Source organism: Piliocolobus tephrosceles, chromosome X (genome assembly GCF_002776525.5).
Source record: "Piliocolobus tephrosceles isolate RC106 chromosome X, ASM277652v3, whole genome shotgun sequence".
In the NCBI taxonomy this organism is placed as follows: domain Eukaryota; kingdom Metazoa; phylum Chordata; class Mammalia; order Primates; family Cercopithecidae; genus Piliocolobus; species Piliocolobus tephrosceles.
Genome location: NC_045455.1, coordinates 93,440,730 through 93,466,581, shown reverse-complemented (window position 1 = coordinate 93,466,581; position 25,852 = coordinate 93,440,730). Strand labels below are relative to the sequence as shown.

Genomic DNA, 25,852 nt, shown 5'->3' with positions numbered 1-25,852 from the left:
ACATGGTAGGCAAGAGTTTGTTACTTAAAACATTTTCTGAATGTACTGAATACACGGATTCATCAATGCCATGTTTCTTTCTGGGTCAAAGCAGAACTTTATCTAAAATTTGAAGCACTTCGAGTTTGGACTAATAGATCAACAAAATATTTTACTGATATACTTTGCCTTTTATTTTGTTGAGTTTTCCTGCCCTGTGTACTGTAATGACATTCCATTGATTCTTATTAGAACTGTTAAATGTCTGCTTTACTTGCAAATGAACGTACACTGAATGAGGCAAGCAGAAGACAGGGTATAAAAATATCACTAACTTGTTCCCTTCCTTTGCTTTTTCTTCAGGCTCTATCCGAGCCTCTACCAGAGGCTGCAATATCATAAACCTAATTGCTGTTAAACTATACATTGTCTGGATTAAGCTACTTTAATCTTACCTAATTATCTACTTTTAATGAATATAAGTCCAGTTATGATGATAATCTTTCCCCTTTAAGCCTAAAATCATATTATCTTGTTCTAACATGAAAGCCTGGAACATGATCTGAACATGCATATATGAATTGGAAAATTTATAGCAGATAAGGCTGCCAGACACATTGTGAACCAATTACATACTTTATAAATCAGTGGGTTAATTGGAAGCAATGGGAGAGATCTGTTTTTCCTTATTGGAATTGCTTAGGCAGTGATGTACTGGAGTGGCGCGTACCGGCTGAGTCTTTCGTGCACGTCTTCCCATCTCTGCTTCACGCTGGGGAGCTTGACATTGGCATTTATTTATACTACTAATTGGCAAACACTACAAATCAAGGCTGTTTTTCCTGAGACAATGATTGTTAAACATATTTACTAGCACACCATTGCTTCTAGACACCTCTGAATTTATAAAAACGCTTCATGAAACTCAGAAATCCTCAACTAATATTTGGTATTTCAGAACTTTTAACAATCCCAGTCCTAAAAAGTACATCAGTATCAATATCCTTCCCAACTTTTCCTGACGAGAAGACTTGAGGCCAATTTTCTTCCCTCTAACCATTATATATCTTAAGTCAAAGGTTTATTTTCAGTTTAAAAAATTCACTGGAATAAAAAATGAGGTCAAGTGTGCCAGACTAGAAATAAACTCAGGGATTATTTCTGGTCACTATGTTTAAGGCTAATCATGGAGCTTAAAAGAAGAGAAAAGAAATGCAGAAGAAAAATCACCAAAGAGAGTAAGAGAGAAGAGTAAAAAAGACTGGAAAAACACAACAAAATCAAAAGGCACTGATGCAGAGCAGGAAAATGCCGTCAGGAGCTGCCTGAGCAGCCCAAGAGTCAATGCTTTCCCCCAGAACAATACGTAGGTTGATAGAAAACTCAATTTTCACAATTTAAATTATCTGCTGCTTCCTTTTTTTTTTTTTTTTTGAGACAGAGTCTCCCTCTGTCGCCCAGGCTGGAGTGCGGTGGCCAGATCTCAGCTCACTGCAAGCTCTGCCTCCCGGGTTCCCGCCATTCTCCTGCCTCAGCCTCCCGAGTAGCTGAGACTATAGGCGCCGCCACCTCGCCTGGCTAGTTTTTTTTTTTTTGTATTTTTAGTAGAGACGGGGTTTCACCGGGTTAGCCAGGATGGTCTCGAAATCCTGACCTCGTGATCCGCCCGTCTCAGCCTCCCAAAGTGCTGGGATTACAGGCTTGAGCCACGGCACCCGGCCCTGCTGCTTTCATAACAATAAAAGCACACCAAAATTCTGGAAGACAGAATTAAATTACACTGTGGTTTTTACTTAAATGGTTAAGTGGTATTTCATCTGGGAAATCTTTTTGATTAGTTGTATAAGTGAAGAAACAGAAAACAAATGACAAATTTTTCTTCAACTGATGAGCTTCTCTTGATCCGTGGTAGTATCTACCGAATATGACTGTCCGTCTGGTAACCTAGTCTGGTACTTGAAAGCCCATTCAATGCACCCACCACCTACCAGGGAACTCTGGAACTCTTTCAGAAACCACATGATCACTTAAACCTTTCATGAGAAACCTGAATCTCGCTTCTTCAGTTTCTAAAGTATGTGATCCTGTATCAAGTCCCTTAACCTCATCAGATTCTAGCTATAAAGAGAGGACACTAACCTCACCTTGTAGGGATAGGTGGATAATACATATGGAAAATACTTAGAAAGATGCCATGCACCATGTAAACACCTGCCAGTTGCTGTGATGGTACTGAGGATGATATGTAACTATCTTTTCATTTTCATTCTTCATGCCCAGACTTCACTTTTTCTTTCTTTCTTTTTTTTTTAAGACAGGGTCTCACTGTTGCCCAGGCTGGAGTGCAGTGGTGTGATCATGACTCACTGCAGCCTTGACCTCCCTGGACTCTGGTGATCCTCCCCACCTCAGCCTCCTAAGTAACTTGGCCTACGGGTGCACACCTCCACACCCGTCTCTTTTGTAAAGATGAGGTTTCGCCGTGTTGCCCAGGCTGCTGTCGAAGTCCTGGGCTCAAGCAATCTGTCTGCCTTGGCCTCCCAAAGTGCTGGGATTACAGGTGTGAGCTGCCGTGCCCAGCTCGACTCTGTTCTTAACGGCTTTCCACTTTCTCACCCACAACCCCAGCTCTAATGGGCTGCAAAAGGCCTTCTTCAAGTATGGCTTAAATAAAACCGTACTATAACTAACTGTATATAGTGGTATGTGCACAAACTCATGGTGCACATTTTCAACTGGGTCCTTGACCCTTACAGACACTCTTCTGCTAGCCTGGAAATGTGTCTTCTTGATTTTACATAGAGGCTATTTCATTTTCACACTCTTCTATTTATCCTCAGCATATGACTTTGCCCCTGCTTCCTACAGAAACTAGAAATCATTGTTTAATAAATTCATTCATTTTCTTTTTTTTTTTTTTTTTTTTTTGAGGCGGAGTCTCGCTCTGTTGCCTGGGCTGGAGTGCAGTGGCCGGATCTCAGCTCACTGCAAGCTCCGCCTCCCGGATTTACGCCATTCTCCTGCCTCAGCCCCCCGAGTAGCTGGGACTACAGGCGCCCGCCACCTCGCCCGGCTAGTTTTTGTATTTTTAGTAGAGACGAGATTTCACCGTGTTAGCCAGGATGGTCTCGATCTCCTGACCTCGTGATCCGCCCGTCTCGGCCTCCCAAAGTGCTGGGATTACAGGCTTGAGCCACCGCACCCGGCAATTCATTCATTTTCTTATTGTCACTAAAAATTGTAACAGCATCCACAGGCATCCTTTTCCCCACCCTCTCCTTCCTTTCACAACGGACGGGGAGTCCCTTTTCCTGTCCATGCTGCACTCTGAATCCCATCTGTATTCCTGTACTTCCTTCCCTTCAGGGACCTTGCTCCTCTAGCAATTCCCTGTCACTCCTGTATTTTCAGCCTTTGCCTCCTTACTTCGTCAGTTAAACATGTTATAACATTATTCTCCCAGAAACACAAACGTATAAGCTCTAAATAATACATATGAAAAAATGTGGAATATCAATGATTAATTTGGCTAGTATGTTGGTGCAAGCTTTTGGAAATATTATTAGAAGCTATTTTCTGTTATTTTATGACTTAGCAAAATGTAAAAGATATCTTATGATTGCCATAAATTCCAGCCTAGTATAATTACAATTTTAACTTTAGGGACACTTTGGAATATCTAAGAAAGCTCCTGAAAATTTTCATGTTTAAAGTTTTTGTTAATTTAATTGGGTTTAAAAAACTGCGTGATGGTATGACAAATTTCACAGGGCCCACAATTTATAAAAGAACTAATTTAAAAAACTTTAAAGTAAGAATTCTAAATAAAATCATTCCCAGTGAAGAAAAGTAAGGTGAGAAACAACCTTAAAAGTTAACTAGTTAGGGAATCGTAAAGTAAAGAGGAGTGATACATTAGTATCACTGTGAATATAGTTTGAAAAATTATCAGTAATATGATAATATCAGTATTATGATAATAGCTTTCCTTGTTTTAAATGATGATATTTTTGGAACTTTAAAAAACATTGAGAGAGGGGTATTTTAAATATAAAAGAAGAGGTACGGTTTAAAATTTTGTTGAAAAAAATTGTTCTACAGAGCTTAATTGACTCAGTGTAGCTATCAGGTAAACTGGAACTAGTGGGATTAGGATATAATTCACAAACTTAGATTTCGTTGTTTTTTTTTTTTTGAGACAGAGTCTCACTCTACTGCCCAGGCTGGAGTGCAGTGGCGCAATTTCGGCTCACTGCAACCTCTGCTGCCTGGGTTCAAGCACTTCTCCTAACTCAGCCTCCCAAGTAGTTGGGATTACAGGTGCCTGCCACCTCACCCGGCTAATTTTTGTATTTTTAGTAGAGATGGGGTTGCACCACACTGGCCAGGCTGGCCTTGAACTCCTGACTTCGTGATCCGCCCGCCTTGGCCTCCCAAAGTGCTGGGATACAGGCAGGAGCCACTGCGCCCGGCCAGATTTAATGTTCTTTTCTCTTTCTTTCTCTTTTTTTTTTTTTTTTTGACAGTCTCACTGTGTCACCCAGGCTGAAGTGCAGGAGGCACTTGGATTTTCATGCATTCTTCTTCATTCCTTAAATCTAATCAATCACTGAGCCCTACAATTTTATCTCCTAACTGTGTCTGGAAATCTTTTCCACTTCAAAATCCTTATTGCCACTACACTAGTTCAAGGCTCTTCTTTCTTTTCTTTTCTTTTTTTTTTTGAAACAGAGTTTCGCTCTTTCACCCAGGCTGGAGTGCAGTGGCGCAATCTCGGCTCACTGCAAGCTCTGCCTCCCGGGTTCATGTCTTCTCCTGCCTCAGCCTCCAGAGTAGCTGGGTCTACAGGTAACCACCACTATGCCCAGCTAATTTTTTTGTTTTTGTTTTTGTTTTTTTTTTTTGAGACGGAGTCTCGCTCTGTCGCCCGGGCTGGAGTGCAGTGGCCGGATCTCAGCTCACTGCAAGCTCCGCCTCCCGGGTTTACGCCATTCTCCTGCCTCAGCCTCCCAAGTAGCTGGGACTACAGGCGCCCGCCACCTCGCCCGGCTAGATTTTTGTATTTTTTAGTAGAGACGGGTTTTCACCGTATTAGCCAGGATGGTCTTGAAATCCTGACCTCGTGATCCGCCCGTCTCGGCCTCCCAAAGTGCTGGGATTACAGGCTTGAGCCACTGCGCCTGGCGTTTTTTTGTATTTTTAGTAGAGATGGGGTTTCACCATGTTAGCCAGGATGGTCTCATCTCCTGATCTCGTGATCTGCTGCCTCGGCCTCCCAAAGTGCTGGGGTTACAGGCGTGAGCCACCGCGCCCAGCCCAATGCTCTTCTTTTCTGGAACATCTGAATGGTCTTCTCTCTCATAAAACCTATCCTTTACTCTGCTGCCAGAGTGATGAGCACATCTGACCAAATATCCTTCACGTAGCCTTCTTCAGGGCCTCTCATCACTGAGTTAATCAACAAGCTACCTCTACCTTATGGTGTATAAAACCATCACACAGCTAAGCACGTACTTCCCAGCCTCCGGTCTCCTCACCTTACGCTGACTGCTTTATCAACTCTACTGCTTCTCATTCCCTTTACAAACCACACACTTTCATGCCTCTACGTCTTTGCTCCTGCTGTGTTATCATTCCCTCAAATGCCTCCCTGCCCAAACCACTTTTGCCTGTTAATCCCTGCTAGTGTGTCAAGATTCAGCTTCGTCTTTCTTCCAGAAAGCCTTCCCTGATCACCGAGTCCCAACCTTCACCACAGGGCACACTAAGTGATCTCCGTGCTACTCAGATACCCTATTTATCGAAGAAAGCACTGACTATAATGTGTTTACATGTTTTTCTGCATGTTTACTAGTTTCCAGAAGGTACTATCCCTAGTGTTTGAGGGGTAATTTGACACATAATAGCATATATCACATTCAATACATCTTTATTAAACTAGATTCAGCTGAATAAGATGTAGGTCTCCTGCCTCCCAAGTCAGTGTTTTTCCCACTACTCTGTACTGCTTTTTGATATCTGTTTTAAGACTGTGGTTAGTGGAGTAGCACAGGGAGGTGCACTATCTCACTGTGCATGGAATTATTATCATTGGGAAGATGGTAGACAGGACACTGTATTTTAATGTTTACAATAATCATATAAGGTAAGCATTGTTATGTCCACTTTTTAGATAAAGAAATGAGCTTAGGGAGGTTAAAGAAGTACTTAAAACTAATGTTAGTAGAAAGCTTTACTGGAACATGTCATGTCTATTTGTTAATGTACTGTTTATGGCTGCTCTCACACTGCAACCATGGAGTTGCGTAGTTGTGACAGAGACCATATTTACTCCTTAGGCCTTTGCAGAAAATGTTTGCCAACCCTTGTGCTAGAGAATGAGAGACGACATGAAGCAGAGCTGAGGTGTCCCAGTTGAGACCATCTTAGAAAAGCCAGCAGCCAGCGAACCCATCAGCAGACTGCAAATGCAAGAGTACAGCCAAGGTCAGCCAATCCTGTTCCAATCAGGAGAACTGCCCAATCAACTCAAAGACTCATGAAAATGACAAATGGTTGTTGTTTTAAGTTGGGTTGGTTTGTTTTGCCTAAAGAACAACTGATTGCTAGGGGCATGGTTCTTTGTTGCAGACAATAAGTTACTAAAAAGAATTACTGTATTCTATGAAACAGATATTATTTTCTATAAGTTAGAATATTTTGTGCATACTAATTTTAGTTTCTATTTCATAGGTATAGTTCTCAGAGATAAATACTATACAGATCCACAAAAATCCACAAACAGAATTTTAGTTTTATGATCTGCAGTTCTGGGAAATGAATATATTCTGTTTCTCTTTATTTCTTACCCATAAAATTTCCCTAAATGAATGTAAATATTTGCATTTACCTTCGAAATTCTTTATAGTGAAGTTTTCTTTGTCCTCTTTTTCCAAAGAAATGCATCTGAAGAGTTGTGTTAATTTCAGGTTCTTTCACTGTTGCTTCCTATTAAAAAATTACAATAATTTAAAATAATTATAAATAAGAAAAATAGAATCTGTAGAATGGAACTCTTAGAATAATATCCAGAAAGGATTCTTCTTACAACAACACCAACACCAACAACAAAAGTTGTAAAAGAGGGATAGAGCCATTCCTTCTGTTATTTTGCATAACACTCCATAACCATCCTTGCTAAGTAGGCAAGAAACAGTAAGGGCTAAAATACTCAAGGTGGACTTCAGCATGAGACAAGATCTTAGATCAGGCCAAAAAGTAAGTTTAGAATAGTGAAATAAATGTTAATTCAAAATATGATCTCTAGGCCTTTACTAATGAAGCAGGACTGAGAAAGTTAAAGCAAGAAAGTCTTTGAGCTTTTGTTGAATGTTGGAAATACTTGCAAAACACTTTGCTTTTTTTTTGTATTCTTCAGAGCGCCACTGCACTCTAGCCTGGGAGACTGAGTGAGGCTCTGTCTCCAAAAAAAAAAAAAAAAAAAAAGACATTTTTACATATATTAACTTAAAAAAGAAGAGTGTGGAACAATGTATAGCATGTTACTGCTTATATATTAAAACATATAAGCATAGAAAAAATAACAGATGTATCTATTTATTTACATGTATACTTATATATGCATAAAAATCTCTGAAGAATACAAAATACAAGAAACAAAACGCTTTTCCTAATTATAAAACAGATGAGAATTCCATTAAACGTAGTCAGTGAGGCAGATTTGCACATTCTTAATTAATAAAATAACAAAAATAACAAAACTGCTAAAAAACAAACAAAAAAACCATTGGCAACCAAGTAACAAAAGCAGGTACAAGCTTAAGCCACAAATTTTGAAAAAAAGCAGTCAGAGAAACACTAGACTCAGGTGTGGGACAGTTAGCGTATCTCCTAATCCGACACCACTCCAACCCTGCTTCTCAGAAGTAGAAGGGGGATGTCAGATTACTGCCTTCAGAGGAATTCATCAACACCTTGAATTCTGTGCTAAGTAGATTACCAGGGTGAGAAGACAACCCTGAGACAGGTCATGGCAAACTCTCTAGAAGAAGGTCCTCCCTGAGCTTGGTGGGACTCGAGCAGAGTGAAGAAGGGCTGCAAGGGCTTCTGTCTTTCAGGGCACTATGCTAAACTGAGGGAATAATCAGAATGGGATACACCTGGGAGGGTGGAGTGGGCTGTGGTCTGGGACATTTTAATAGAATCACAGAGAGACGTGGAGTCTAGGTGCTCTAGTAATGGTTACATTTAGACCAGGGAACTCCCTTCTCTCCGTTAGTATACAAAATGGTGGACCAAATGCATCACCTGCAGCTCAGGGGAAAAGATAAATTAGTTCTAGATAGGGTGGGAAGAGTATTAAGGAGACTCTCATTCGTGCTCTACCAGAGCAGAGAGGCTCTGGATAGAGCATGAGCATGAGGAAAATATAAGGCATGACAACTATACAAAGACACTGTAGCAAGAAATAGCAAAAGAACAAATCAGGCAAAAGGCACAAAAACCCAGTCTAGAAGAACTGATAACCCAAGGAACAAATGAGTATTCCTCACGAGACCTTTAAAGAAACTACCTTTTTATGTTGCGGTAACTACGGATTTCACACACGCAATGCTAAGTAAGAAACAATACAAAAAGATGCTCTGCCTTTACTCCAATGGAGGCATCTTACGTAACTATGGTAAAATATCACAACTTCACAGTCAACATACAGAACATTCCTTCACCACAAGGATCCCTCAGGTTGCTTTTATAGCCACAGCAGCTTTCCTGCAGCTCCCACCCTCTGACAACTATTAATGAATTCTCCATTTGCATAATGTTGTCATTTCAAATATGTTATATAAATAGAACCATACAGTTTGTAACTTTTAAGTACTGGCATTTTTTTTTTCCTCAGCATAACTCTCTGGAGACTCACTGCCATATCAATTGTGTTTCTTCTTATTGCAGAGCAGTATTTCATGGTAATGGAGTCCCACAGTTTATTCACCAAAAGATATCTAGATTGTTTCCAGTTTGGGCTGGATGCTGCCAAATTGAGCTGCTAAGAACATTTGTGTACGAACATAGGTTTTAATCTCTCGGGTACAATCCCAGGAGCACAATCACATTTTCCAGAGTGGTGGTTTTACATTCCCACTAGCAATGAGTGATTCAGTTTCTCTGCATCCTTGCAACCATCCAGTGTGTCAGTGGTTTGTTTTTAGTCATTTGGAAGGTTGTATATCTCTCTATGGTTTTAATTTGCATTGCACTAATGATTAAAGGTGCTGAGTACCCTTTTATGTGCTTGTTTTTGCCTATTTTCTTTGGAGAAATATTAGAAGTCCTGTGTCCCGTTTTTAATTGGGTTGTTAATCACTTTGTTGTTGAACTGTAAGAGTTATTTATATATACTGATAGTAGACCCTTATTAGATATGTGATTTGCAAGTATCTTCTTCCATTATGTTGTCTTTTCACACTCTTGACTGTGTCCTCTGATGAACACAAATTTTTAATTTTTTTTTTTTTTTTTTTTGAGATGGAGTCTCACTCTGTCACCCAGGCTGGAGTGCAGTGGCTTGATCTAGGCTCCCTGCGAGCTCCGCCTCCTGGGTTCACGCCATTCTCCTGCCTCAGTCTCCTGAGGAGCTGGGACTACAGGTGCCCGCCACCAGGCCCGACTAATTTTTTGTATTTTTAGTAGAGACAGGGTTTCACCATGTTAGCCAGGATGGTCTCGATCTCCTGACCTCGTGATCTGCCCCTCAGCCTCCCAAAGTGACAAATTTTTAATTTTGATGAAATCCAATATATCTAATTTTTCTTCTGTCGCTTGTGATTTTAGAAATCATTATCGGAGAAACTGTTGCCAAATCCAATGCCATGAAGCTTTGCTCTTATGTTTTCTTCTAAGAGTTCTGTAAGTTTAGCTCTTACATCCATTTGAATTAATTTTTATATATGGTGTGAGATAGGAATCCAACTTTATTCTTTTACACATAGATATCCAGTTGTACCAGCAACATTTGCTGAAGAGATTTCATTACTTTTTGAAAACTGTAAATGGTATTATATTTAAACTTTTAGTGTCCCCGGTGTTCACTGATAGTATATACACATGTGACTGATTTTTGTACATTTTTCTTGTACCTGGTGACCTTCCTAAAATCAATTATTAGTTCTAGAAGTTTTGTTTTGTTTTGTGATTTTTTTGCAGATTCCTCGGGAGTTTTTAGAGAGACAATGCCATCTATGAAAACAGACTGTTTCATTTCTAACTTTCCAGTCAGTAGGCCTTTTAGTTCCTTGTCTCGCCTTATTGAAGTGGCTAGAACTTTCAACACTGTATTGCACAAGAGTAGCAAGAATGAACATCCTTGCCTTGCTCCTGATGTTAGCAGAAAATAATTCGGTCTTTCATCAATAAGTAAGTTAGCTGTAGGTTTTTTGTAGATGCTCTTTACCAAGTTCAATGCCCACCTCCCTGCCCTATTTGTTTTAATGAGTGCTTTTAAAAAAAGTACGGGCGGGGCACAGTAGCTCACACCTGTAATCCCACCAATTCGGGAGGCTGAGGTGGACGGATCACGAGAGGTCAGGAGTTTGAGACCAGCCTGACCAACATGGTGAAACCCCATCTCTACTAAACACAAAAAATTAGCTGGGTGTGGGTGGCATGCACCTGTAATCCCAGCTTCTTGGGAGGCAGAGGCAGGAGAATCGCTTGAACTGGGAAGGTGGAGCCAAGATCGTGAGCCAAGGCAGTGGCTGCCAAGGCAGTGAGCCAAGATCGTGCCACTGCACTCTAGCCTGGGAGACTGAGTGAGACTCTGTATCAAAAAAAAAAAAAAAAAAAAAAAAAAAAAAAGACATTTTTACATATATTAACTTAAAAAAGAAGAGTGTGGAACAATGCATAGTATGTTACCGCTTATATTAAAACAGAAAAAATAATATAGATGTATCTACTTATTTACCTGTATACTTATATATGCATAAAAATCTCTCTGAAGAATACACAAGAAACTGAAAGCAATAATTGCCCAGGGAGGAGAACTGTGTGACTGGGAGGGAAATTCTGTTCTACCTACACACTCCTGTGCACTACCTGAGTTCAGGAACATGTAAATAGAGCACATATATTTAAAATAGTCATGTATTGCTGAGAAATGCATTGTTCAGTGATTGTCACTGTGCGAACATCAGAGTGTACTTACACAAACCTCGATGGCATACCCCACTACACACCTCTGCTATACAGTACAGCCTACTGTTCAGACCACCACGTATATGCACTCTGCTGCTGACTGTAAAGTTATGTGGTGCATGACCATTAAAAAAATTAAATTGCTGATACCATATCTATTGGTAAATATTGGGAATATCTGAACAAACAGAATAGAGTAGCTATTATAAATATCAATTGTTTGGAAATCATCTGTACATACCTGAGATCCAGTTTCATTAGTTTTCACTGTCATCACGTCATCTTGTTTACTTATGATCTTCTGCAGCTATAAAGATTGCAAACGTGAGTTTACATGTGTGCCTACCAGATTTTTCAAAACAACCTAAAAAACAGATGCCAACTTGTTGTTGTTATAAAATATATACTAGTTGTTTGCTAAATATTGACTTAAATACTTTCTAATCATAACTCCTATTTTTTCTCTTAGACAATGTAAAAATCAAAGGACAAAAGAGATAACAAAAGTATTAACAATATTATTACTACAATTTTCTACTAAGAAAGCTAGCTTATTTAATAGATACATGATCTTAGGCAGCACTCTATAAGAACTTCAAGATTATGCTGTCCTTTCAAGAGAATTTTTATTCATAATTAGTTGTATCACTAGTTTATGGCAACATTTTCAAGCAAATAGGTTTTTTTTTTCTTTTGAGACAGAGTCTCGCTCTGTCGCCCAGGCTGGAGTGCAGTGGCATGATCTCGGCTCACTGCAAGCTCCGCCTCCTAGGTTCATGCCATTCTCCTGCCTCAGCCTCCTGAGTAGCTGGGACTACAGGCACCTGCCACCACGCCCAGCTAATTTTTTTGTATTTTTAGTAGAGACGGGGTTTCACCGTGTTAGCCAGGATGGTTTCGATCTCCTGACCTCGTGATCCACCCGCCTCAGCCTCCCAAAGTGCTGGGATTACAGGTATGAGCCACTGCGCCCGGCCTATAATTTTTAAAAAGCTATTTATTTCATACACATAGTCTTCCTTTTCCCTTTATGCATTTAAAAAACATTAAAATAATTTAAAGACTTACATTTCTGCTCATTAGGATGTTGTAAATAGTACTTTGAAATTGAGTACATTAAAAAACCTACCTGCCTTTCAGAATCATTTGTATCAATCCTCATATGGAAAGCAAATTTAAAAAAGAAAGCATTTTAAAAGAATCAGATGTAGACAAAATCCCAAACTATGGATTCAAATCAATTAGGAGACAAATCTCTATCCATTTTTTTCTAGGCTATTTAACAGTTTGAAAACTGCTGCAATTAATTCCATATTAATTATTTCAAATTTAGCTACTTCTATTATGTTTGTTTTAGGCAAGTGGTTTATTTCTAGTTCTCTAAATCTCTCAGCCAGTTTTCAATGCCCCCCTTTCCCCTACTTATTTATTTTAGGGAAAAAAGTTAAAAAGCTTTATATCTATTTTGCCTTTTATTTTAAAAGTTGACAATCAAATAATGCCAAGTTCAATATCCAAACATTTCTCCCTGTGCTTATTCCCCTGGAACCTCTTAAAAATTTTTATTACAGAAAATTTCAAACATAAGTCAAATGAACATAATTCTACAGTAAGTCACCATATAAACATTATTTATCTTCAATAATTATCAGTATTCTGCCATTCCTGGCTCATCTGTACCTCTGCCTGCTCCCTGTCCCCCTCCCAATTATTATTTACAGCTCTTCAGGAAAAATTACATATATTAAAATGTACAGATATCAGCCATACAATTTTGACAAAGTTTCTTTGTGTCTCTTCCCAGTCAATCCTGGTTTCTCTTTTATTCTTGTTCCCACAGAGACAGTTCTGTTTTCCCCACCTAAATTAGTTTCTCCTAGTTTAGAAACTGAACTAAATCAAATTAAATAGCATGTATTCTTTTGTACCTGCCTTCTTTCACCAGCATAATGGTCTTGAGATTCACCCGTGTTGTTTGCCTGTCAGTAGTCTGTTGCCATTTATTGTTGCGTTTTATTACATTTTATGAATACAGCACTATTTATTCCTTCACCTGTTGATAGATGTTTTCATGGCTCCAGTTTTTGACTACTGTGAATCAAAATGCCACAAACATCTTTTACAACTCAATTTTGTGGATGTTGAGTTTTAACTTTTTTTGGATAACAGATCTGTTTATAAGAAACTGCCAAACTATTTTCCAAAGTGAATTCTGGTTCCTTCACATCCTCACCAGCATTTGATGTGACCAGTCTTTTCAATTTTGGTCATTCTCTTAAGCGTAGTCGTATGTTGTTGTGGTTTTAACTTGCATTTCCCTGATAACTCATGTAAAAGGTATCTACATTTATTTAAAAATAACTCCAGCAGGTGTATTTAGTATGACAAAACTATAACGCTACTATCTTAAGTGTGCAGTCCTTCCCACCAATATGAAAGCAACGTGAAATAAAAGGACCACCTAAGAGCAACCGATACTAGGAAACAGACCTGTCATTAATCTACTGTTTAGAAAGACTGCACTAAAACCCTGGCATGTATCCCACATAAGCACATGTACCACTGATCAAGGTAAAGATTAAATGGATTAACCATTACTGGCTTTGATCACGGTTGGTATTTTTTATTATTAGCTGACAGAGAACAGCTCATACAGACAGTTGCTACTTTATGAGTTCTTGGGATAAAGAAGTAAGCAATACACTTACTAACACAGTTTTCAGATCTGAATGCTAATAAAACATGAATATTCACAAAACACAAAAGTAACAAAGTGAGGCAATCTGTATTTTAGGACATCTTCACAAGCCTTTTATTACCATACTTCATTATTACTTTTACATTTGCTACTCAAATCACTTTGTTGCATTTATATTTTAGGTATTAAAGTGATTCTCATTACTTTTCTAGTGCATATATGGTGGGGAGAGCAATAAATAAAGTCTACTAGGAAAACATTTAGATAAGCTAAGATAAATCCCTGCTTTTAAAATATGCTTTTTTGATGTGAAAAGAACTATTTGGTTCTTTGAAGAAAATTTCAAACAGAAGACGCTACATACAGCCAGGCACAGTGGCTCAAGCCTGCAATCCCAGCACTTTGGGAGGCCGACATGGATGGTCATCTGAGGTCAGGAGTTCGAGACCAGCCTGGCCAACATGGTGAAACCCTGTCTGTACTAAAAATACAAAAAAATGAGCCGGGCACAGTGCCACATGCCTGTAATCCCAGCTACTCGGGAGGTTGAGGCAGGAGAATTGCTTGAATCTGGAAGGTGGAGGTTGCAGTGAGCCGAGATTGTGCCACTACACCACTCCAGCCTGGGTGACAGAGCGAGGCTCCGTCTACACACACACACAAACACACACACACACGCACACTACATACTTAAGTTTACTAATACAAAGACCATGGAAGTGAAGTAACTATTCAAATAATTAATGTAAACGTAGTTTTTCCTCTTCAATGCTTTTTTTTTTTTTAATGACATGCTGTATCAGCTCTATGGGTAATCAAGTTTAGTGGTTCATTTCTACGATGACCACAAAGAATCTTCTTTCATGTTTACAATGGTGACCTTTATATACTTAAAAACAAAATCAATGATGTATCTTTACATATTCTTTTTGATATTTTCTTAATTGATGAGGTGATCATAAAACAATTTTCCAACATTTATGGAGACATCCGTGGTATTCAGAAATTGTTCCATAAATTCAGCATGCTAAGCTATTGTGTGAAAAAATGTCTCAGAAAGAATTTTAAAGTAGGTATGCATAACAATTTCAGGTGTAGAGGCTGTAGGTACAATAAGGACTGTACAGTAAAAGGCACATCAATGTAGCCCGTGAAAACAACAACATGTCTTCTATTGCCTTTTTTCATGTTCAGTTTCATGCTCAGGATCTCCTTTGTCTGCAGACTTTGTGATCTGGCCACACATCACTAAACATTACCACAGTGTATCAAAACTTTGGTGCTGATGAGTATGACGTCCACTATTATTTCCGGGGGCTCCGCTACGTACGCCCACTTCATAAAATCGCCTCCAGCTTTCCTGTTCTCGGATGTGTGTAGAGTGGGTCCAGTACTCCCAAGATTTGGCTCTGTGTGCCTTGTGACTCCCAGGAATAAAAACAGAAATAAAATCCTCCCAGGTCGGAGAGGATTATGGTAAGTGCAAATCCTCACGGCTTAGCTAACCTAACGGAATTTCACTGATTTGGATATGTGGCCTTTTCATACACATTACTCCCTGTGAATAACAACAGTTTTAAATCTATCCATGTCTTGTCCTCAAGGCAGAGGGAAGTAACTGGATGGTACCTTGTGACTTATAGCACTGGTATTTCAGGTCCTACTTGTGCAAACACGTTTCCTTCAAATATTTATTTGAGGCATTTGATTAAGTCCTCAAATATCTCAAATGAATATTCTTATCTACTGCTACCAGTTTTGAAGTTCTATTCACTCCTCTTCAGCCTTTTGCTCTGTGGTGTCGGTCCCCACGACTCTTTTGAAACTGCTCTGTAATGGTTCCTACTGACCTACACAATTTCAGGGGCTCTCTACTCAGTCCCCAACTAGCTGCCCACTTTTTATTGTTAAGAGTTCGGTGTCTTTATTGTTTTTACTATTTTTATTATTATTTTTGAGACAGAGTTTCGCTCCTGTTGCCCAGGCTGGAGTGTGATGGCGTGATCTTGGCTTACCGCAACCTCCGCTTCCTGGGTTCAGGCGATTCTCCTGTCTCAGCCTCCTGAGTGGCTGGGATTATAGGCATGTGCCACCACGCCCGGCTAATTTTTTGTATTTTTAGTAGAGATGGGGTTTCTCCATGTTGGTCAGGCTGGTCTTAAACTGCCGACCTCAGGTGATCCGCCCGCCTCAGCTTCCCCAAGTGATGGGATTACAGGCGTGAGCTACTGTGCCTGGCCCCGAGTTCGGTGTCTTTGAACACTCCCTCTCCAGTTGCTCTTGTCTTCCTCAGACTCCATTATCCTGCACTCTCTGGTATTCTGCTCACTGTTCTGCTCCTTCTCTGGTGCATTCTTTGGCTTCTCAACCTCAGTTTGACCTCGTAAACGAAACACTGCTCCCCCAAGTCTCTGGTCTTATCCCCTTTCACTCTATATTCTTCCCCTTTAGGGTCTTATACTTTCAGGACATAATTATCCCCCTATGAGGATGTTCCCCAATCCTGGCCACATTACTGATCTCCAGTTGCTTGCTATACTTGTCCATCTGTAGGAATGTCCATTCAATTACTCAAGCCCAACATTTCCAAGCTTGGAGTCAGGATCTTTCTCAACTCAGGTCTCCTAAGAATTCTTCAAATGAGGAGGGCTGACATGAGGAAAGAGCATGGGCTCCTGAACAAGATGGATTTTGAATCAATTTGCATACAGTAAAATGAACCCCCCCCTTTATTTTGAGTTGGAGTCTTGCTCTGTTGCCCAGGCTGGAGTATAGTGGCGGGATCTCGGTTCACTGCAAGCTCTGCATCCCGGGTTCACGCCATTCTCCTGCTTCAGCCTCCCGAGTAGCTGGGACTACTGGCGCTCGCCACCACGCCCGGCTACATTTTTGCATTTTTATTAGAGATGGGGTTTCACCGTGTTAGCCAGGATAGTCTCGATCTCCTGACCTCATGATCCACCTGCCTCGGCGCCCCAAAGTGCTGGGATTATAGACGTGAGACACCGCGCCCGGCAAATGTACCCCTTTAAAATGCATTTTTTGCTTTCAGGATCATGCACTGGATGAGTTTTGACAAATTTATATACCAATGTAACCACCACTCCAAAGAAGATGTAAAATATTTCCAGTACTCCAAAAGTTCTCTCGTTTTTCTTTGCAGTCAATTCCTCACTCCCTCCTGGCCTCAGGCAACCAGTGATCTGCTTTTATTAGGCAAGTCCCCTTTTCTGAAACTTCAAATAGATGTAAACATACAGTATGTACTTGTCCATGTTGCTGCATTTATCAGTGGTTTGTTCCTTTTTACTGTTAAGTATTCTACTGTATGGATCCTGTTTGTTTATCCACTCACTTGATGAACATTTCGGTTGTTTCTAGTTTTGGCTATCATGAATAAAGCAACTATGCATATTAATATACAGGTCTTGGGTGAATACGTTTTCCTTGACTAAATAAGAGTGGAATTGCTAGGTCATATGCCAAGGATATATTTTACTTTAAAAGAAGCCGCCAGGTTTTGTTTTCTAACATTTGTGTATCATTTTATTCCCATCAACAATGTAAGAGGTTCATTTGCTTCATATCACAAAGGCTTTTATTTTTTTTTTTATTATTTATTTTTTCAAAATAAATTTTTTAGCATTTAATTACAAAGAGTAAACATAACATTGGATATTTTTCATTGTAGACAGCAATATAAATAAACTTTTTTTTAAAGAGATTTCCTCTGAGCCAATATGTGATTAATGGCCCAGGACAGCCCCAGAAGATCCTGACAACAAGTGCCCAAGGGGGTAGGGACAACTTGGTTTTATACATTTTAGGGAAGCACGAGATACCAATCAGTACATGTAAGGTATACATGGGTTCAGTCGGAAGAGGAGGGACAACTTGAAAGTGGGAGTTGGGCTTCCGGGTCATGTGGATTCAAAGATTTTCTGATTGGCAACTGGCTCAAAGAGTTTATCTAAAGACCTGGAACCAAGAGGAGGAACTGTCTCTGGGGACCAAGGTTCTTAGGCAGATGAAGCCTCCAGGTATCAGGCTTCAGAAAGAACACACTGTTAATGTTTCTTATAAGAATTAGTTAATTCTCTTAGTAGAAAAGACCTGGAAAGGGAAGGAGATTCTTTACAGAATGTAGATTTTCCTCACAAGAGACAGCTTTGCAGAACCGTTTCAAAATATGTCAAAGAAATCTGTTTGATAGTAAAATACTTCAGTTTCTTTCAGAGCGTGTTGTATCTTACTGCGAGAGTCTGTTGTCAGTCTTCAGGTCTCTGTGTCGATGTTACTGCTGCTCAGCTGTGCCTGAAACCTGAAGGGAGGAGGGATGATGAGGCCTACCAGACTGCCACTTCCTATCATGGCCTGAACTAGTTTTTCAGGTTAACTTTGGAATGCCCTTGGCTGACAGGAGTGGTCCCTTTAGATGGCTGGGGAGATCAGAATTTTATTTTTGGTTTCCAAGAGACAGCACTTGGGGTATCCCCAGCAGGAAGGAGAAGGAGGCTGTCTGGAGGAAGGAGCACCAACCACACACAAAGGACTGACAGTGGGCAGTCAGGGTTGGGGAAGAAGGTGAAGAAGCAGAGCAAAGGGAGAAGGGTCATAGCCGGTGGGCACCCAGCCCAGCCTGAGTGACATCCAGCCCTACTCACTCACTCCTGCGGGGCCCAGGGTTCCGCCTGGCTTATGTGAGGAAGAAGTGCTCACCCCTCTAAGTGGATGAGGCCAAAGTCAAATTGAAGGCTAGGACAGTCGTGCAACTCCTTCTCCCGGACAGTGTGGCCCAGAGCAGGTGCTGGACACAGAACCAGTCATAGCAGAGGCTCCACTGCCAGCAGAAACGATGGTCGCTGTCCAGTGCTGCCCTTGCTGCTTGTAATGTCCTCAGAGGAGCCGCCAGTGCTCAGGGTGGCATCCAGGTCCCACCTTCAGCCCCCAGCCCCAGATCTGCCCTGGGAGCCCAGCCAGGGCTGTGGCTGGGCAGGTCCCCAGGAGGGAGCTCACAGCCAAGAGCAGAACTCCTGCTGCTTGTCTTCCCACAGAGCTGCTGTAAGAAGCCATCAAAGGCTCAGACAAGGTAAGAGATGTATAGTGAGGGGGCAGAATCCAGACATCTCAAACTACATGACTCCAGGGCCAGGAGACTTTCTACCTTCTTGACACAGCACCCTCCTTGGCCCTGCTCTGCACCCCTGAGGGTCGCCTGTGTAGACAGCGTCAAGGGCTGAAGGGGAGAAAAAGAGGTCAGGGATGGGACTTCCTCCCACCCCCAGGGCACTCCTCCTTTGTGACTTCACTGACTGGTCACCTGGGAGACAGTGCCCAATGTTCCACTCCAGAGTCTTGGCCTCTAGGAGGCAGGAACAGCAGGCCTGGCCAGCCCAAAGGACTCTCTGTCCAGGAGGTAAATGAGCACACTGCTGGCCCATGCGCCTCAGGGCTGTAGAGGGCAGCCTCAGAGGCACTGGGCACTCCTGGGACCATGGATGATGCCGCTGTCCTCAAGCGATGAGGCTACCTCCTGGGGAGAAATTTGGGAGAGGGCTCCTATGCAAAAGTAAAATCTGCTTACTCTGAGCGCCTGAAGTTCAATGTGGCGATCAAGATCATTGACCGCAAGAAAGCCCCCGCAGACTTCTTGGAGAAATTCCTTCCCCAGGAAATTGAGATTCTGGCCATGGTAAACCACTGCTCCATCATCAAGACCTACGAGATCTTCGAGACATCACATGGCAAGGTCTACATCGTCATGGAGCTTGCGGTCCAGGGCGACCTCCTTGAGTTAATCAAAACCCGGGGAGCCCTGCATGAGGATGAAGCTCACAAGAAGTTCCACCAGCTTTCCTTGGCCATCAAGTACTGTCATGACCTGGATGTCGTCCACCGGGACCTCAAGTGTGACAACCTTCTCCTCGACAAGGACTTCAACATCAAGCTGTCTGACTTCAGCTTCTCCAAGCGCTGCCTGTGGGATGACAGTGGTCGAATGGCATTAAGCAAGACCTTCTGCGGGTCACCAGCGTATGCAGCCCCAGAAGTGCTGCAGGGCATTCCCTACCAGCCCAAGGCGTATGACATCTGGAGCCTAGGCGTGATCCTCTATATCATGGTCTGCGGCTCCATGCCCTACGACGATTCCAACGTCAAGTAGATGCTGCATATCCAGAAGGAGCACCGCCTCAACTTTCCACGATCCAAGCACCTGACAGGCGAGTGCAAGGACCTCATCGACCGCATGCTGCAGCCCGACGTCAACAGGCGGCTCCGTATCGACGAGATCCTCAGCCACTGCTGGATGCAGCCCAAGGCATGGGGATCTCCCTCTGTGGCCATCAGCAAGGAGGGGGAGAGTTCCCGGGGAATTGAACCCTTGTGGACCCCCGAACCTGTCTCTGACAAGAAGTCTGCCACCAAGCTGGAGCCTGAGGCAGAGGCACAGCCGCAGGCACAGCCTGAGACAAAACCCGAGGGGGCAGAAATGCAAATGTCCAGGCAGTCGGCAATCCTGGGTATCCCCGGCGAGCCGTCGACCGGGGAGACAGAGGAAGGGCCCCCCCAACAGCCTCCAGAGACACTACTCTGAATAGTGGGCCTAGTGAGCTTCTTGCGGCCCAGGGAGTAACATGGAGCTCAAGGCTTCAAGCCCCAGCTCTGAAGAAGTCAAGGGTGGAGCCAGAGAAGGAAGGCAGTCCCAGATGGGCCGCCGTTTTCGTCCGTTTCCTCTCTCTCCCCTTGAACTTGGTAACCCACGTGGTTCTCGCGTGGCCCCGAGGTGGATGAGGCCAAAGTCAAATCCAAGGCTGAGACAGCCGTGCGACTCCTGCTTCCCCAGAGCGTGACCCGGAGCAGGTGCTGGACGCAGAGCCTGTCTCCGCAGAGGGGCTCCACTGGCCCCAGCGGCTGTGACAGCACGAGCGGGAAGAGCAGCAGGAAGGCCGCTGTCTGCCTTGCGCCCATTTATCCTCCTTTCATCCTCCCCGGGCGGCTGCGTGACCCTGCTGGGAGGCCAGACCGGGCCGGACTGAGGGTCAGGGGACCGGACTGGGTGGGGGGTCGGGCAGGGCTGGACAGGGACGAGGGGCGGAGAGGCGGCGGGAAAGAGCTTCGGCTGGGCCGCGGGCTCGCGGGCACTCTCGGGGGCAGCCTCCAGGCCTCCGACTCCAGCTCTGGGCAGGATCCATAAACTTTTAAAGAAGCCTCAAAACATACTTGCAAAGCATTAAGCTTTAAAGTGTTGGAAATCTTGTGCCCCATATGTGCTGCTTTCGGTATTATCCTAGATCCTCAGGAGTAGCATGGCAATTCTTTACAGAACGCCAAACTATGTAGATGGGTTTCCCCTTAAATTCTTCCTTGAGATTGTGTTCTGCAGATGGGGAGGCCTTAAGTCGGGTTCACTTGGGATCAACACCTTTCGGCGGGACAGCGTCTCAGGGCAGCTTTTTCAAGGCTTGGCTTGACATGATTTCCTTCCCTTCATTAGTCACTTTGGATCCAGCGGAACTTCTCTCTCGGGTGAGAGCGGATGTGGACTGGCCTCCCGAGAAGAGTAGGTGCCTTTGGTGGGGGTTGCGGTGCGGGCTGGCTTCCTGGTCTCTAGTTTTGCAGGAGTTTCCCAGCGCCAAGTAGGATCTCCGCCGAAAAAAAAAAAAAAACTTTTCACTGGTGACACTGGCCGGAATTGCAGTGCGAAACTCACTTCCTGCCTTGGCGGGAAGCAGAATCCAGCTCCGTCCAGGGGAACCCGGAAAAGCAGCGCGGCGCACACCGGGGAGGCGGAGGGGAAGGGACGGCCGCCGGGAGCCTCGGGCTCGGGCAACCGGCGCGCCCCGCACACCGGACGGCAGCGGCACCCGGCCGGCGGGGGCCAGGACGCTGCCCGGGCGCTCGGCGAGCCTCGGCCGCCCCCAGAGCCGCGCGGCGGGGCTATTGTCTCCATAGAGCTTGCCGCGCCCTTCGTCCGCGACGCCGCTGCCGCCGCCGCCCGGAGCGGAGCCGAGGAGTCGGGCAGGCTCAGTGGCGGCCCCTGCCCGGGCGTCCGTCCGTCCCTCCCCGCTTTCCGTCCTCGCCCTCGAACGCTCCTCTCCCTCTCCCGTGTTCCCGCCCCGTCCCTCCGCTGCCCTGCTAGTTCTCCTTCCGCAGCGGCGGTGGCTGCCCGAGACGCGCAGGGGCGGGCGCAGGCGGCAGCTCTGTCTTCTCTCGAGCTGGCGGGGCCGCCGCAGGGGCCGAGGCTGCATCCCGCGCGGCCGCGCCACATTCCCTCGGGCGAGAGCCCGCGAGGGGAGGGAGGATGGAGGGAGCGGAGAGAGGAGGAGGAACGGGGCCGGGGCGGAGGGGAGGGGCTGCCTCACACGCCGCGGCGGCAACAGCGCCACCGCCCCGGCCCACAACGGCTTTTAAAAAATGTCATAAGCCATTTATGTACACGCCTAATTTGTTATTTACATAAGCACTCATTAATTCATCAATGATAGCTAGCATGTGCTAAGCACTATGCTATATATTTATCTATGTTTTCTTTTCTCCATAAAGCACTGCAATAGATTAAAGACACTTAATCCTAACTGGCACATACCAAACTGTTGATGTGCATTGAGGTATTTTTCATTTTTATTTTTTTGTATTACCAGCAAATTTTTGGGAACAGAGTGAAATTTACTTGTTGGGTGTTCTAGAGTTACATCTTAGAAAATACCATTTAAACACGTTTTCAGCTCTTCAAATATTAGCCTTAGAGCAAATTCCTGGAAAATTTGTACCAATTTATAACTATTGCGGCATTTTCACTTTTTCCAATTCTTTATGAAGGCTTAAGTTTTTATTATGTCGATTATTTTTGTATTTCTTTAATAATTTTTAGTATTTTAGCATATCTTCAACACATATTCTTTAAAAAATATATATCCTATGGAACTCTTACCATATTATTTGCTGAAACCATAAAAATATAACCCTAAAAAACAGATGCTTCAGCTTACTTTTTGGAATCTTACACAGTTCACTTATTGGTGTCTTCACGGCTGTATTACAGAAAATTTAGTATTTTTGAATGTCCAAATAATTTCCTGATAGTTCATATGCAAACAATGAATACAATTTTGATTTTAATGGAAATGTAAAATCATGACACAAACATCCAGGTATTTTATGATAAACCTAAAATAGCATCTACTTACCTTAAAAAATTCCCTTTTTTCAATCATCTCATTACCATCTGTATCCAGCATTTTAAAAGCAACGTGAAATCCAGAATGGGGTTCTGCAGTGAAGTGAAAAATGAATATTTAAATGCTGATGAAAAGCAAGTTATTTGCAGATAGATCTTCAAATTTGACATAAACTAGCAGAAACTGTATGAGTAAGTGCCTACTCAGAAAAATAATGATTTCTTATAACAATTCCAAAGGCTGATATTTGGTGTTATGGCTTTGTTCCCTGCCTTCTCCAACACCCTTTCCATAGGTGCTGCTGCTCTGCCAGTAAGTGTTCTGCCTTTCAATGCAAAATCAGTTTGTAGGCTTAATTTATTTCTTTAGCTCTACTAGGGGCTTTTCTATATTCTTACAGTACCTTGGTTATTTTCAAATTAATGATTACTTTTATTTCCCTTTCTCAGAGTACTTAAGAAAAAACAACAATGTATTTTGCAATCATTTTAGACTTACAGAAATTTTGTAAAATAGTACAAAGAGTCCAGAGAGTCCCCATATACTCTTTCCTCAGCTTCCTCTAATTTTTCTTTTCTTCTTCTTTTTTTTTTTGAGACAGGGTCTCACTCTGTCACCAGGCTGGAGTGCAGTAGCGTGATCACAGCTCACTGCAGCCTCAACCTCCTGGACTCAAGCAATCTTCCCACCTCAGCCCCAACAAGTAGTTGGGACTACAGGTGTGCACCATCATACCTCGCAAATTTTCAAATTTTTTTGTAGAGATAGGGTTTTACCATGTTGCCCAAGCTGGTCTCAAACTCCTGGGCTCAAGCTAAAGTGCTGGGGTGAGCTACCACACCTGGTCTTCCTCTAATGTTAACATCTTACATAACCACAGTACATCTATAAAGACTAATAAATTAACATAGCACAGCATTATGAACTACACTATTGACTTTATCTGGGTTTCATGTTTTTTCACTAATGCTGTTTTCCTATTCCAGGATTAAATATAAGATACCATGTTGTATTTATCTGTCATGTCTCCTGAGTCTTCTCTAATCTGTATCAGTGTCTCAGTCTCTCCTTGTTTTCCATGACCTTCACATTTTGAAGAGTACTGGTTAGGTATTTTGTATAATGTCAGATAAGCATTTTTAAAGCCAAGACTACCACTATGATTCTCTTGTTCAACAAACTTCCTATTAAAGAGACAAAGCAATGGGCTGCTACAGTGCACAGGAGGTAGAAGAGACCCACAGGGATAACCTAATCCAACATTATCATTTTGTAGATATAGAAACTAAGGTATCAATAATGTTTTTAATGATAAAGACATAAATACCAAACTTTTAAAATCCTGTTTGGTAAGAACAGAGAATTTCACATGATCTCTGAGAAAAACAAACTGTGGGATACTTACTAGTGAGGATTGTAAGCAAGAAAAGATACTCAGTATATGAAATTAGCCCTGAAAGAGATAAAATAAAAACACACCAGAAAATAAGCTTTAGAATATACAGAGACATTAACACTGAAATTTCACTGAATAAAAAAATAATTTTACTTGAAATTACCTCTCTTTGATATAGTGGAAAACTTTTACAATAGTTGAAGTAGAGTCCTAATACTTAAAAAAAGAAAGTATGGTTCATCAGGTACTGTTACTAGTAAGGAGGTTGTGACGGTTGGTGTTAAGTGTCAGTTTGACTGTGTCAGACTGAACATCCTGAGCAGCCAGATCAAACGTGGTTTCTGGGTGTGTCTGTGAGATGAGCATTTAAATAGGTAGACTTGGTAAAGCAGGCTGTCCTGTCCTCCCCAGTGAGGGTGAGCATTATCCACTCTGCTGAACAAAAAGCAGAGGAAGGAGAAATTCACCCTTTTTTTCTGCCTCACTTCTTGAGCTGGGACATTTTATCTTCTACCCTCAGACTGGGGTTGACACCACTAGCTCCCCTGGTTCTCAGGCCTCCAAGCGAGGACTGAATTACACCACCAGCTTTTCTGGGTCTACAGCTTGCAGATGGCAGATCACGGGACTTCTGTACCTCCGTAATTGCATGAGCCAATTCTTCACAGCAAATCTATCTGTATCTCCTATTGGTTCTGTTTCTGTGGAGAACATTGACTAATACAGAAAAGGAATGGAAGCTGGCTTGCAAATAACAGACATCCACGACAAGTTTTATTTACATGGCACTTTACGTAACTTCTAATTAAATTTTTACTATTCACAGCATCTCAAGTGAAGCAAATTTATAAATTCAGTAGAATAACAGAGACTTGGATATACTGAGAGTCAAATTACATTATTTAAAATGTAGTAATTAGTTCTTTGTAGCAGTTACTTTATTTTTCCTTTGGAAAATCATTCTTAGACAGTCTCAAATACGCAGTTTGGGTAGGATGACCCTACCTTTGCCTCTGCAGGTAAATGCTAATTGGCTAAAGCCAGTCACTGTATTTCTGTGGAATGGATGCAGGGATGGGCAAGTAGCTCAGGCCCAAGCTACTAAGCAGGCTGCACTAGTCTGGTTCCAGGGACCAGTTCAGGGAGAGTGGTACAGCAGGATTTCTGATGCAAATGCTGGATAACTGACTTGCACATTTTTATTTTGTGCTGGGCTTTGGTGATGTGAGAATGTTATTCTCAGGAATGTGAGGCAATGGAGAGAGTGCCTGGAACTGCCAGCGGCCAGTATTTAGAGCACGAGAACGTAGCCAGTCTTTAACTGCCAGATCGGAAAATGAAGATGGTGATGTTTGAGCCCTGGATGAAGTTGGGTTTGAAGCTAACTGTGTCTAGTCACTAAACTTC

The 25,852-nt window shown here is 42.5% G+C and overlaps 2 protein-coding genes and 1 pseudogene across 5 annotated transcripts in view; 1 reads left to right on the top strand and 2 right to left on the bottom strand.

The window, feature by feature from the left end:
• MICU2 (mitochondrial calcium uptake 2) overlaps positions 1 to 25,852 on the bottom strand; it is a 111,838-nt gene that overhangs the window by 12,209 nt on the left and 73,777 nt on the right. For 2 of the 3 annotated variants that reach the window (XM_026454220.2, XM_026454222.2), the window contains exons 5-8: positions 24,455 to 24,502; positions 23,059 to 23,141; positions 11,414 to 11,479; positions 6,869 to 6,966 (exon numbers count right to left, since the gene is read on the bottom strand). In XM_026454220.2, coding sequence (XP_026310005.1) covers positions 6,869 to 6,966; positions 11,414 to 11,479; positions 23,059 to 23,141; positions 24,455 to 24,502 — 295 coding nt within the window. The remainder of the gene's footprint in view (positions 1 to 6,868; positions 6,967 to 11,413; positions 11,480 to 23,058; positions 23,142 to 24,454; positions 24,503 to 25,852) is intronic. The other variant, XM_026454221.2, reaches the window with a different exon arrangement.
• LOC116418595 (translation initiation factor IF-2-like) lies at positions 16,798 to 23,044 on the bottom strand. Of its 2 annotated transcripts, none has more exons than XM_031934971.1 (2): positions 18,590 to 23,044; positions 16,798 to 18,191 (listed from the first exon to the last, which is right to left on the bottom strand). In XM_031934971.1, exon 1 carries the CDS (start codon positions 22,117 to 22,119, stop codon positions 21,313 to 21,315), a length of 807 nt encoding a protein of 268 aa, XP_031790831.1. In that variant the 5' UTR covers positions 22,120 to 23,044; the 3' UTR covers positions 16,798 to 18,191; positions 18,590 to 21,312. The 2 variants fall into 2 exon arrangements, with proteins under 2 accessions (XP_031790831.1, XP_031790832.1); XM_031934972.1 differs by having other exon boundaries at positions 19,455 to 23,044.
• LOC111525311 lies at positions 19,365 to 20,465 on the top strand (annotated as a pseudogene).

Bases quoted from the DNA above. Each gene is read 5' to 3' on its own strand.
- LOC116418595 (XM_031934971.1), bottom strand. From the start codon at position 22,119: ATGCAGCCTCGGCCCCTGCGGCGGCCCCGCCAGCTCGAGAGAAGACAG.